The 13,083-nt window shown below is 35.3% G+C and overlaps 1 protein-coding gene across 1 annotated transcript; it reads left to right on the forward strand.

Moving 5' to 3' along the window:
* The first annotated feature begins 198 nt into the window (after positions 1-198).
* On the forward strand, positions 199-5,027 carry LOC135801625 (major facilitator superfamily domain-containing protein 8-like). Its single transcript, XM_065315084.1, is given in 9 exon segments — positions 199-720; positions 772-1,012; positions 1,077-1,211; positions 1,214-1,905; positions 1,972-2,754; positions 3,296-3,492; positions 3,549-3,795; positions 3,853-4,650; positions 4,722-5,027. Coding segments are annotated over 5 exon segments (1,575 nt in total). The 5' UTR covers positions 199-561; the 3' UTR covers positions 2,320-2,754; positions 3,296-3,492; positions 3,549-3,795; positions 3,853-4,650; positions 4,722-5,027.
* Positions 5,028-13,083: the final 8,056 nt, after the last annotated feature.

Genomic DNA, 13,083 nt, shown 5'->3' on the forward strand with positions numbered 1-13,083 from the left:
CAAAGACGCGTTGTGCGATAACGACAATGGAAATTGTTCGCATTCGTGCGGATGAAAGCGAAACTTTATTATAATATCATTATTGTCTGTGATGTAGTGTCATGATGCAAGTAAAAATAGTTGTTAAACCTTCGTTGACTTAAGTTACGTGACTTTAATTTTAATGTATTAGACACAATGTAAAGCCTTTATGTGAGGTGTAGTTTTGGTTAATTCAATTGTAAACATGCGAGTGTTAAAAAACGTCTTATCATTGCCCAAGTAAGCCATCTTACACGTAACGAAATGAGTGATTAAGCAAGAAATTGTTTTCGAGGGCGACACGCCGCTTGTGAGTGAACACAGTGGAAATTTTCAGCGTCTCTTAGGTCGTGTACAAGTGTAATCGAATGACGAAAATATCTTGGAAAGTCTAGTTCTGGCAAATTCAACGGGTTCCGCGCTTAATAATAGTAGTATACTAGTGCACATTCAGAAATAAAACGAACAAACAGCATTATGTAGTTACAATCATAGTATCAAAATATAATTGGCATAAATTGTCATATTTAAAGTGCAAAAATGGGGCTTTGTTGTAAATATGGAAAAAAGAGCGAGTATGAAACTGAAGAGGAATATGAAGAGCGTGCGCGATCACATTTTATTGTTTTCTTCACACAATTCAACGTTGTCATTTCGTATAGTACGATATTAATTGGGATTTGGCCATATTTAGTCAAAGTACGAACATAACCTAAAATGTTACCTATTTTGTAATGTATATATTTGTAGATTGATCCATCAGCCGGTAAAAGCTTCTTGGGATATCTAGTAGGTGCAAGTGCTCTTGGACAAACAATATTCTCGCCATTGATTGGTTGGTGGAGCAACAAACTTAACTCTAGCAGAGTGCCATTTATTGTTAGTCTAGTGGTCCTGCTATTATCTCATTTAATCTATGCAACATTAGAGATTTTTCCACATAAGAAGTACTGGATGTTAGCGTCTAGATTTTTAGCGGGCGTTGGTTCCTGTAAGACTTACGTGACTATTTATGTTAATACTTTTGTTTTATTATAATACTTTTTTGTTAACAGCAAATTTTGCTTTGTGTCGCTCGCACGTCTCTTCAACAACTTTAGTAAAAGAACGCCGGAAAGTGGTAACCATTCTTTCATCATGTGCAACAGTATCATTTGCTCTTGGACCAGCAATCCAATCCATGACCATCCCTTTGGAGAAACTGGAGTATGGTTAATCCCAAACACTTTGAAACTAGACATGTACACCGCTGTAGGTTGGATTGGATTGATAATATCTGTCATCAACATGCTCTTGTTTATGCCATCAGTGTTTCAAGAACATCCAATGAATAAGCGTGAAGAAATTTCACCTGAGAAAGACGTCTATCGATCAAAGAACTATAAAATATTAGCAATGCTCTTTATTCTGCTGAATTTCTCATTGACTTTCAATTTTATGTTTTTGAAAGTCTTGGGAACTCCATTGGTGATGGATGAATACGCTATGACTAGAGCACGAGCAATGGCATTAAATTCAATTGTCGTCATTGTAGGAGCTGCGATTTCTTTTGTTTCCATCTTGCTGATTAATCCAGTCAGCAAATTCTTTAGTGAAATGACGTTGTTGATATTTTCTTTACTACTTATGATAATAGGAAGATTCTGTTTCTATCCGTTTACTAATGAAACAGTTGTTACTTATAACGATGTGAGTTTGAACGAGACTGAACTCAGTAACACCGAATATGTTGGATGTCCTTTGAGTCAACAATGGTGTGCTGGCGAAGGAAAGATATTTTTCTTTCAATTTATTTTAGGGAATGCTTTAGAGAATGTTGGATATGCAATCGCCATTACTTTGACTATGACTATATTCTCACAGGTGTTAGGCTCCAAAAAACAAGTATGTTTAATTTAATAAAATTATTTATTTATTATTTATGTTAAAATAACTAAAAAATATTTCTAGGGAACATGGATGGGTTTCCTAACGGCATTTGGTAGTCTGGCAAGGATTACATCTCCGGTTTTCATTACGTTTTTGTATGAACAATACGGTCCACGAACTGTTACAATAGTAACAAATACGATGTTTGCGCTTATCTCAATATTTGTAATGAAAACATCCCATCACCTATTTATTAATAAGAATAATGATATCGATGACGCAAAGGAACAGCTCCAAGAAGATAAACCGGGTAAGGAGTCTACAGTTGACGATGAGACGGCCGGCGGTGAACCCGCCAGTGATAATAATTTGTTGAACAAACAAGCCAGAACGCAAACAAACACCATCGAAATTGTGAGCAATGCGTGATGACTATGGAATTACTATGTTTTGTTTATATTGTGAATTGTATATATGAAATAAATAAATATTGACTGTGATTAACAAAAAATAAATACTTTTAAAAAAAGCATTTAAAACTGGAATTAGATAACTAGTTCAATAAACTGATAACATTTTTTTTTGTTTCAGTGCGAAAAAATTTAAACATTTTAACTGTTCTCGTTGTGTGGCGAAGTGTAATCGTTTTTGTCATTGGTTTTATAACTATCGACTTGTTTTTAAATATATTTTTATATTGTTGTTTAATTGTTGGTTTACTAAGTCATTGTCAGTCTGCCAGCCGGCGTCGTTTCGAGCAGTTGAAAGTAGTGAAAACTGTTGTAATCTTAATCATTTAATACTATTTATTCAGTGTTAATATATTAAACATACGTAGATGCGCTTATTGCTTTGAATTAAGGAGTGAGTATGGACATTTACGTTCAATTCAAATAAAAACGCTTTGAATCAACTTTCAAACAGTGAGTGTAGGGACGTGAGTATGTTATATCACGCATGAATATTTATTTCAAGGTCAGCCAGTTATAATTACGAAGTTATATGATTTTACAATTTCTTAATTGTGGAAAACTAAGTTAACAAGATTAGTTTCGCGCAATGCAAGTGATCTAAAGTAATTTAGGTTACATGACCTATATAATTCGTCTGTAAAACTCGCTACTCACTATTTATAAATAAACTTTTAATTGGTTGATTTATCTCAAAGAAATCTATTTTGTATCAAAAGATAAACAAATTATCGATCACGATGGTATGAATGAGACACCCATTAGGTAGAATCTGTTAATGTGCATGTTTACTTTTGTCTGGAGCTAAACTAATAATCATAATTCACATTTGTGTAAACTTATCTTTTGTTGTGTTAATTTACAAAAGTGATACGCATAATATAATTTGAAATCTAAGTTGTTAGTTCATTATCTAACCGTTTTTATTGTTCAAGCTACAAGCTGCAGTGCAGGCAACATGAACGAATCGAAACTATTACCATTATCCAATGAAGCCGAAAAATCGCATATTGAATCACCACAAGAATATCGCGCTCGGAAAATTTCACATTATGTTATATATTTTACGATAACAAGCAGTTCCTTATATTACAGCGTGATGCTTGTCAGTTTATGGCCATATTTAAACCATGTAAGTATTTGTTAGAACATTTTTTATTTTTAGTATTATTGAAGGAGTGTTTTTAGTTAGATTCTTCTGCAGATAAACAATTTCTGGGTTATTTAGCTGCGATTGGTGCTATTGGAACTACATTATTCTGCCCGTTATTTGGAAAATGGTCAAACTCACTGAAATCATGTCGCACGCCATTTCTTTTTACTTTAATCTGCGGTGCTGTCCATTATATCATTTATGTCAGCTTACCTTTGATTCATCTGGATAGTAGAAGAAATTGGTTTCTATTTGCTCGGTTTATGACTGGAATGCATGATAGTAATTTGAATGCATGTAAATTCAACAATTCATTGTATTAATAATAGATATTTCTAGTTAATATTGGATTAGCTCGTGGATATATTGCGGAATCCACGTTGAGATCTGAACGTCGAAAGGCTGTGTCCATCCTGACAGGTCTTCAAACTGTGGCATTTGCTTGCGGCCCATTATTGCAATCCTTGATGGTACCACTTAAAGAAAATGGGTTCACTATATTTGGAGGATATGTAAGGATTGACATGTACACTTCAATTGGTTGGCTGGCGTTGATAACAATTGTCATCAACATTATCATTTTCTTGCCTGCAATATTTCAACATAAAGATGTGCGTCACATGGAAACATCTACGAGTAGTAGTACGAATCTAAATCAAAACTACAAACTTATTGCGTGGATTTTTATATTTTTACAATTCTGGTTAATTTGTAATTACCTATATTTGAAAGTGTTGGGCACACCGATTGTTATGGATGGCTTTGCGATGAATCGCCCAGATGCCCTACAATTTAACTCGTATATTATGACAGGCGGGGCAATTGTGTCTTTAGTCGCCATCGCAGTCTTGGATATGTGCTGTAAAAGTTTGGAGAAATGGATGTTATGTATCTTGGGTTTCTTATAATGATTGTGGGACGGTTTTGATGTACCCATCTGTGAGTAGTACTGTTGTCACAGCCGTAAATCAAACAGAGCAAGGCTGTCCTCAATGGTCCCAAGAATGGTGCATGGATGAGAAGCAAATGTCTCAGCTCCAGTTTATACTGAGTAATGTTTTGGATAATTTTGGATACTCGTGGGCCATCACAATTATCTACACAAAATTTTCTCAAGTTCTTGGAACAAAACAGCAGGTTTGTTTTTATATGCGTTTTGAGGGTGGTTAGAAATAATTAATGCTTCTTTTTATTTTTGCTCAATTAAGGGTACCTGGATGGGTTTTATGACATCATTTTCGGGCTTGGCAAGGATTTTAAGTCCGGTTGTTCTGTCGTATCTATACGTTTTGGTGGGAAATCGTATTACTATGCTCATTTCGAACTTTGTTTTTATTGGACTCATTGTGGCCACTTTATGGGCGATTAAACACTGGACCCAGAAAGGTTCAGTTAATTCAGTTGAAGAAAGTTGCGAAATGATTGATCAAAACGGCAAAGAAATGAACGAAATTATTAAATAATAATGATTAGAATCTGAAGCAATTATTTTCGTTAATAAATGTTTAATATTATATGCGTGTTGTTAAAACTTTAACATTAAAAAATAATCATTTCTCTCTTAAATACATATAAGCCCTTTAGCAAACAAATACTATAAGCATGAAATCCTAGAAGAATCACCCTCCGCCAATTTTTGACACGATCAGGCCACCAAATGACTCACAAAGTCACCGTTACGGGTGGAGCCACGAGCTCCCCTCGCCACGACAAACTACTAGGGTGCCAGCCAACACCACGGACTCCCCTCGCCAGGACGAACTACTGGGGTGCCAGCCAACACTACGGACTCCCCTCGCCAGGACGAACTACTGGTGTGCCAGCCAACACTACGGACTCCCCTCGCGAGGATGAACGATTGGGGTACCAACTAAAATTTTTCACGAACTCATCTCATTCCGTTTTGTGCCAGCATCACACGAACACTACATCGGTACAGTATTCCATTTTACCCAAAATTACTGCTACAAGGTACGACGAACTACATCGGTACAGTATTTCAGTTCACCCAAAACTACTGCTACAAGGTATGAGTAAACACATTACATTACGAACTCCACTTGATACTAACAGCCATCATGCGACTCATACCTAACCTCAATCGACCAAGGCTACGCTCATTAACGCTGTGTACATTTCTCTTTCTTTTCGGGTAGTTCAGCCCCTCGTGCTGAGCTGCCCCCTGGGGTTCAAAAACTCCGTACTGGGTACACAGTGTTATTTTGGGTCTTCGGCTTAACTGTCCGGTAAGGTTTTCGTTCAGACGCTCGTACTGAACCGCCCCCGGGTTAAGCCGATAACATTCTTGGTACGTTCAGCCCCTAGTGCTGAACTGCCCGTGGTCTCCTTTATCTCCTTCGGCTTAACTGTCCGGTAAGGTTTTCGTTCAGACCCTCGTTCTGAACCGCCCCCGGGTTAAGCCGATAATATTCTTGGTACGTTCAGCCCATCGTGCTGAACCGCACCTGGTGTTAAACCAACTACTTGTGATGAATGAGATAATTAACAGATACCGCCACTATTCCATATACAAAGCATATAACCAGTAATCTACAATGTTTATTTCGCTTACAAGGTACATATATTTTGAACGAGCAGACGAGAGGCCATTTATACGAAGGAGACGAGACCCGCCAACGCATTCACTTCAGCAGCCTCATTTACCTATACACCGGGACCAGATAACACAGATACCGCAATCTCTCCATTACATTTTTTGATACCTACACACTTGCACTGTAAATTAAATTCATAGCAACTTTCTAAATACATTTTATACACGTGTTGTGTGTATATTCTCCTAGATTAAACAGCCTTAATATCAAGACAAAATATCTATTTCATTATGCAATTTACTCTTATATTTTGGCGTATTCTGCACTAAGTACTTATCAGCGTATGTGTATAAAGAAGTTTTTTCGGGTCGATTCGGTGTTGCGATAAGTCCGCACGCTTCAGCCACAACAAGCGGTTCAACCTGTTGGTTTATAGGTTGCTTTGTTTTCTATCGTTAGTATTCTGCACGCGGTTGCTGGTTGAGCTGCGCGTATCTCGAGAACATGTAGGTAATTTCTTGCGATTTTAATATTAAATTGCATTGATTTAATTAGCCGTGAAAGTGAGTTTGTGATCAAAAGTGTGTACGCTTTCCTAATGCTAGAGTACGAAATATTCATTAAACGGAAAATAAAGTGTCCTGTGTGTTGGTGATTTATCGTTGACCGTCGGATCACTTCTAATACATAGGTACTTCAAATTCAAGAACTGTGGCGATTTTACTTCTATACCAGGATGTAGGTATTTAATTTTTTCGAAATAATCATCGTTTGTAGTAAAAGCGAGAACTCGAAGAAAACTGCCACTTTAATAAATAATTAGATTTTCCATCCAAGGTCTCGATTTGAGATGTTAAGTGCATTGATTGCACTAAGTTATAAATAGTTAAGTATACCCTCAATAGCACTTATTGGTAAAATATAATTCAAATATTTGATGATAAATAGTGTAACTAACACGACCTTTTTTATATATATATATATATACGTAGATAATGATTTGTGCGTGAATCGATGATAAAACTTGTATTACTCTGATTGGTTTTACGTAATTTATTTCCATAACTTAATATATATTCCTTTACTTTACCATATATTTAACATTATGTATTGTATATAGAGTAGTATTCGTCGTGAATACTACTAAGTATATTTGTTTATACTTTATATTGCATTGAAGACTAGATTACGGAACTACGTATTATCCGGTCTATATCTGCACGACCTTCACCATATTGGCCGTGGGGAGCTGGAGAGAGGATAGTTTAGCAGACTGCTAGCAGTTTCGGGCCGATTGTCAGCTGATACGGTGGCTGATTCGCGTTATTCACTCGCGTGTCTGCAGATACATTTGTTTTATTTCGATAGTTGTATAGTATAGGTATATCATTATTTTTAATATCAATTAAATAGTAGCCGTTTCAAGAAGCGTTATAAAAATATGGTGTGGAAAACGCCCAGTATCTCGTAAATTGTTTCACTTTTTACCGTTTTTATCGTCATGTTAGAGCCGGAGAGCTCTACAAGATGCATACCCTCCTACCTACCCTTTTTTTTTGTCCTACAAAATGAACAATTTTAGGAAAATTTGAAAACATGGTGTGGAAAACACTGTGTATCTAGTGAATGAATGGACTTTCTTTGAGTTTCTCTACGCCAGAATAGACCAAGAGAGTTTTTCTATACGATGTATTCCTCCAACCTTCCAACTCTTTCGGAAGTGCCCTAAAATGCCGTTTAAAAATAAGCAATTTTAGGAAATTTTGTATCTAGTGAACTAATTGACTTTCTTAAAGTTTCTCCACACCAAAATAGAGTTAGAGCATTCATCGACACGATAAATATCATTTCAACCTTCCATCCCTTCCGGAAGTTCCTTAAAATGTCCTTCAAAAATCAGCATTTTTAGGAAAAGTTTTAAAAGATGAAGTGGACAACACTCTATATCTCCGAAAATAATTGACTTTTTGGAGTTTCTGCACGCCAGAATAGAGTCAGAGAGTTTGTCTACAGGTCTACACGATGCATACCATTTCAACCTTCCAGCTCTTTCGGAATTTGAAAACATAGTGTAGAAAACACCCTGTATCTCGTAAAAATGACTATCTGCTAGTTTCTCTTCGCCAGAAGAGAGTCAGGAGTTTGTCTACACGATGCATTCTCTTTATACCTTCCAGGCCTTTTGGAAGTGCCCTAAAATACTCTTCAAAAATGAGCAATTTTAGGAAAATTTAAAAACATGGTATGGAAAACACCTTGTATCACGTGAACTAATTGATTTTCTTGAAGTTTCTTAACGTCATGTTAAAGTCCGAGAAACCCTTTATACTATGCATACCTCTTTAACCTTATAAACCTTATGAAAGTGTTTTAAAATACTATTCGAATATCGCTATTTTTGTCAAATAAATTTCATTTTTGGTCGAAAACAGGGTCAAACTTGTTTTACGAGTAATAAATATTTTTCGGTCGAAGAACAGAGTCGAACTTTTTTCTTAAAATTTTTCGGTCGTATTTTTTGTTAAAATTTTTTCGGTTGAAAAACAGGATCGAACTTTTTTCATAAAATTTTTTCGGTCGAATTTTTGTTAAAATTTTTCGGTTGAATTTTTTGTTAAAATTTTCTTAGTCGATTTTTTATTAAAATTTTTTCGGTCGAATTTTTTGTTAAAATTTTTCTGTCGAATTATTTTGTTTAATTTTTTTCTGTCGAATATTTTGCTTAAAATTTTTTCGGTCGAAAAGCATGGTCGACCTGTTTTACTTAAAAATTTCGGGTCGAGTTATTTTGTTAAATTTTTTTTGGTCGAAGGACGGTCGAACTTTTACTTAAAATTTTTTCTGTCTAATTTTTTGTTAAAATTTTTTCGGTCGAAAACAGGATCGAACTTTTTACTTAACATTTTTTGGTCAATGAACAGGGTTGAACTATTGTGTTTAAATATTTCTCGGTCGAAAAACAGGGCCGAATTTTTGGCGATTATGTCAATAACAAAAGGTTTACGAAAAACGAATGAATTTTTCTCAAATATAGTAAATAGGGTCTAAACGGTTAATGTTAGTTACTGAAATAAACGATGTAGAATAAAATTATCCTTCAGAATCCGATTAAGAATTTAATAAAATGAATAGTTTCATGCATGGTACGAGTTCAATTCTTCTCATGTTCTGCACTACCGCATGTAATGAAAATGTTAGTTTTACAAACAAACATGTTTTCTTATCGCTTCCAATTTTAGTACGGTTGTCACGCGGTTGGCTTGCGTATCACGTTAGTCTTATTTTAGTCGTCAAGTGATCTGGACGCACATTTTCTTTACAATATTTTGAGTTCCTTAATTTTTGTCGCGTTATTACGTACTGTTTCTAAATGCTCCTTCGATTGTGCGCGAGTGATGTGCGGCATTCGTTAAGCGCGGATTGTACACACGCAGAGGTAAAGCGTGAGTGATGTTCCGTCGGCCGTCTGATACCCTTTTTGTATCGTACGCGCATTTCATACGAGTATTTATTTCGTATTTTCTTTGGATATGTCAAACGCGCAAAAATTTATTTTGCATCAAGGTATGTTCTCACATTTCTTCAGCCATATGAAAATCAAATTCATTATTGACTTAACTTGTTTTACTTCAACCGCGTGGTCTTTAACCACCCAAATAATTTTGTCTCTGGCATTGGCATTTATAAATTCTGTTTTTGGATTTTGAAAGATAATTTAATTCTTAATTGTTTATTTAAGTAATTATTTTTCTATCACTGACGGTTTAGACCCTATTTGCAATTTTAATTTTAAAAAATGATTTTTAAATGCCAAAATGGCTTTAATCTACAATTGTGTTACATGTTTCAAATGTTTCAGAACCAAAAACAGAATTCAAAAATTCTAATTGTTACAGGATCTGAAATTGTTGAAATAAAATATTTCGACATAAAAAGACAAAAGATTTCTCTTTTTTTCGAATGCAGTTTTCACTAAAATTTGCAAATAGGGCCTGAACGGTTAATCTTAGGAAAAAAGTTAAGAAAATAATCGATGTTAAATTAAAAGAACTGTTTAAGTATTTATTATCCTAACAATGAACGTTTAGGGCATATTTGCAATTAAAAAATAGGTGATTACACGCCAATAAATCTATAATTTTGTTACTGGTGTCCTAATTTAATCGAAATTAAAAGTTCCATGCATTGTACGAGGACAATTCTTTTCATGTTCTGCATTACCACACTGAATGTATCAGTGTTTACAAACAAACAAGTTTTCTTATCTCGTGCAATTTTTGTGCGGTCGCCACGCGGTTCGCCACGCGGTTGGCTTGCCTATCACGTTAGTCTCATATTTGTCGTCGGTTGATCTGCTAACCCTTCCATTGTGCGCGAGTGATGTGCGGCGTTCATTAAATGCGAATTGATTATACCCAGAGGTAAAACGTGAGTGATGTTCCGTCGACCGTCGGATTCTCTTTTTGTATGATACGCGTATTTTATCATTTCTTCAATGTGCATAATTAGGTCCTTATAATTTATTGGTTAGGCCAAAAGCGCAAAAATTAATTTTGCATCAAGGTATGTTCTCGCATTTCTTAAGCCATTTGAAAATCAAATCTATTATTGCCTTTACTTGTTTTACTTCAACTGCGTGGTCTTTAAGCCTACAAATAATTTTTGTTTCTGTTTCAAAACCGTTGATTTGCATTACGTATTTGATACCTTGTTTTGTTTTTGTTTAATCTACAAATTAAAAGATTAAGATAGACGCGTGCCGTCGGCTGCGCCCTTGATCCTCTGGCGGCTTTCCGGGCTGGTCGCCGGTTGTTTTACATGATTTAAAATAAAATTCTGCTTTGTGCTTTATTTTTGTAATATCCAACCCATCACTTTTCCTTCATAACCAAAGAAAATACAATTTTGGAAATGTCCTATTTTTAGGTTTTCTTCTTTTCACTATTCTCTGATTTCCGGTTTAAACATTTTGATTTTTAAATTTCCTGGTGGGTTTCTTCCTTTATTATCTTGTTAATATCGCCTTGTTAATTGTTTCTATCCGTTTTCCTACTTAAATCTTAATTTTTCTTTGTGTATCACCCAGGAGATATAATTTTCTTAACATTTAATAGACCAAATTTATTAGTGTTTAGGCGTTTTACTTTTAATACTTACAGTTTTCTTTTTGTAACACCCTGTATTGGACTGAAACTTAGGATTTTCTTTTAAAAGATTGAAGTTTTCTTTTGTATCACCCTGTATTATAATTTCCCTTGGTGAATTTGTCAAAAGGGGAAAGATATACATATGTTATCCCACTGAAACTTAGGATTTTTCTTTAAAATGTTGTCGTTTTCTCTTTAAATCACCCTGTTCATTAATTTTCTTTGATTTTACTGTGGTTTTAGATATGTATTTCCCTACTTGAATTTTGCATTTTCTCTTTAAATGTTATTATATTGCTTTTGGAACAACTTGTATAATAGTTTTTCTTTGTTAACTTTTACCCTTGGTAATTGTCTGCATGTGCAGGGCTATACTGCTCTTATAACTAGATTCAAAATACTATTAGTATTACATTTTACAAGTTTTCATTGTATACATCTATATATATATAAAAGAAAGTCGTGTTGGTTACCTTGATTATAACTAAAGAACGGCTAAGGTAGCTTAGGGCCAGGAGAAGGTAATGGGATACTTTTTGAAATGAAAACTTTTCTAAAAAAGGTACTAAACGACACTAAAAATAGACAAACATATTTGCGTATATGGATTATCTTGCGGGAGAATAAGAGAACGCAAATACAAAGTTTTCTATTATCCCCGTCTCCTCTTTGTGCGATGCTTCGTAGCATAGACGTGTGTATGTGTGTACGTGTGGGTTGAAGTTGACCGGTTGATGTTTTTCTTTGGAGAAGGTTACTAGGATACTTTTTGAAGTGAAAACTCCTTTAGAGAACACTAAACGACATTAAAAGGAAACCGACATATTCGCTTATATGGTTTAGCCTACGGAAGAAAAAGAGCACACAAATATAATGTTTTCTATTATCTCCGTCTCCCCTTTGTGCAATTCGTAGCTTCCCCCTAAGCATAGACGTGCGTGGGTTTGTACGTGTTGGTTGAAGTTGCCCGGTTGATGTGTTTGTTTGAATAAGACTTAGTAAGTGTAGGATACTTTTTTTAATACTTTTTGAAGTGAAAACTTCTTTGGAAGATACTAAATGAGTTTTCTCCGTCTCTTCTTTGTGCGATGCTTCGTAGCTTCCCCACTCAACATGCAGCGATCAAAACGATCAAATCTTATCCGACAAAACCGTAATGCAACTAGGATTCGAAGGATTGCGAATGAAAGGACTGAAGAAGAACAAAAAATTGCACGTGAAAAGCGCCGTGTTAGTGAAAGGACTGAAGAAGAACAAAAAATTGCACGTGAAAAGCGCCGTGTTAGTATGACTCGACTTCGTGCTTCTCAATCACAAGAGCAAAGCGAGGCGGAACAAAGTTTGCCGGGTCAGCTAGTGTTTCAATAAAGAAATGTTAAAAGTGACTGTGCCTCCTATGATTTGTGTGTAAAAATATTTGGAAGTGTCGCCTGTGTTGAGACGACTTAAAACTTAGAAATATTTTTACAAGTCCTCATAAGGAATATCCCCCACCATAAAAATTGTTGATATGCCTGAGAATCCTGGGGATGAAGCGTAGAGGGATCGTAGCTGTAGGATGGGCCGGGAGCATCGATAGCAGTACACTATAGAACGACACGCTGCCAAAAAATTTAAAAATCCGAGCCACTCCCGTATTCTTTCGGGGTGGCTTTCCTCTATTCTGTCCTCTCGTCTAACTGCTCTCTCTCTCTCTCTCTCTCTTATACTCTTCATCTCTTTTCACCTGTTCTGCTTGTTTCTATATTGTATTGCATCTTCTCATCTTATTTATTTGCCTTGCACCTTACTGAATTGAACTGACATATGCAACCCAGATTGCACCATTTATTTTTATATTTGAGAAAAATGCCTTCTTTATCTGAAGA

The sequence above is a fragment of the Atheta coriaria genome, unplaced genomic scaffold (genome assembly GCF_025399875.1).
Source record: "Atheta coriaria isolate IRGN ID8LTWV9N9 unplaced genomic scaffold, Caltech_Dcor_3.1 hic_scaffold_11_pilon, whole genome shotgun sequence".
Lineage (NCBI taxonomy): Eukaryota > Metazoa > Arthropoda > Insecta > Coleoptera > Staphylinidae > Dalotia > Dalotia coriaria.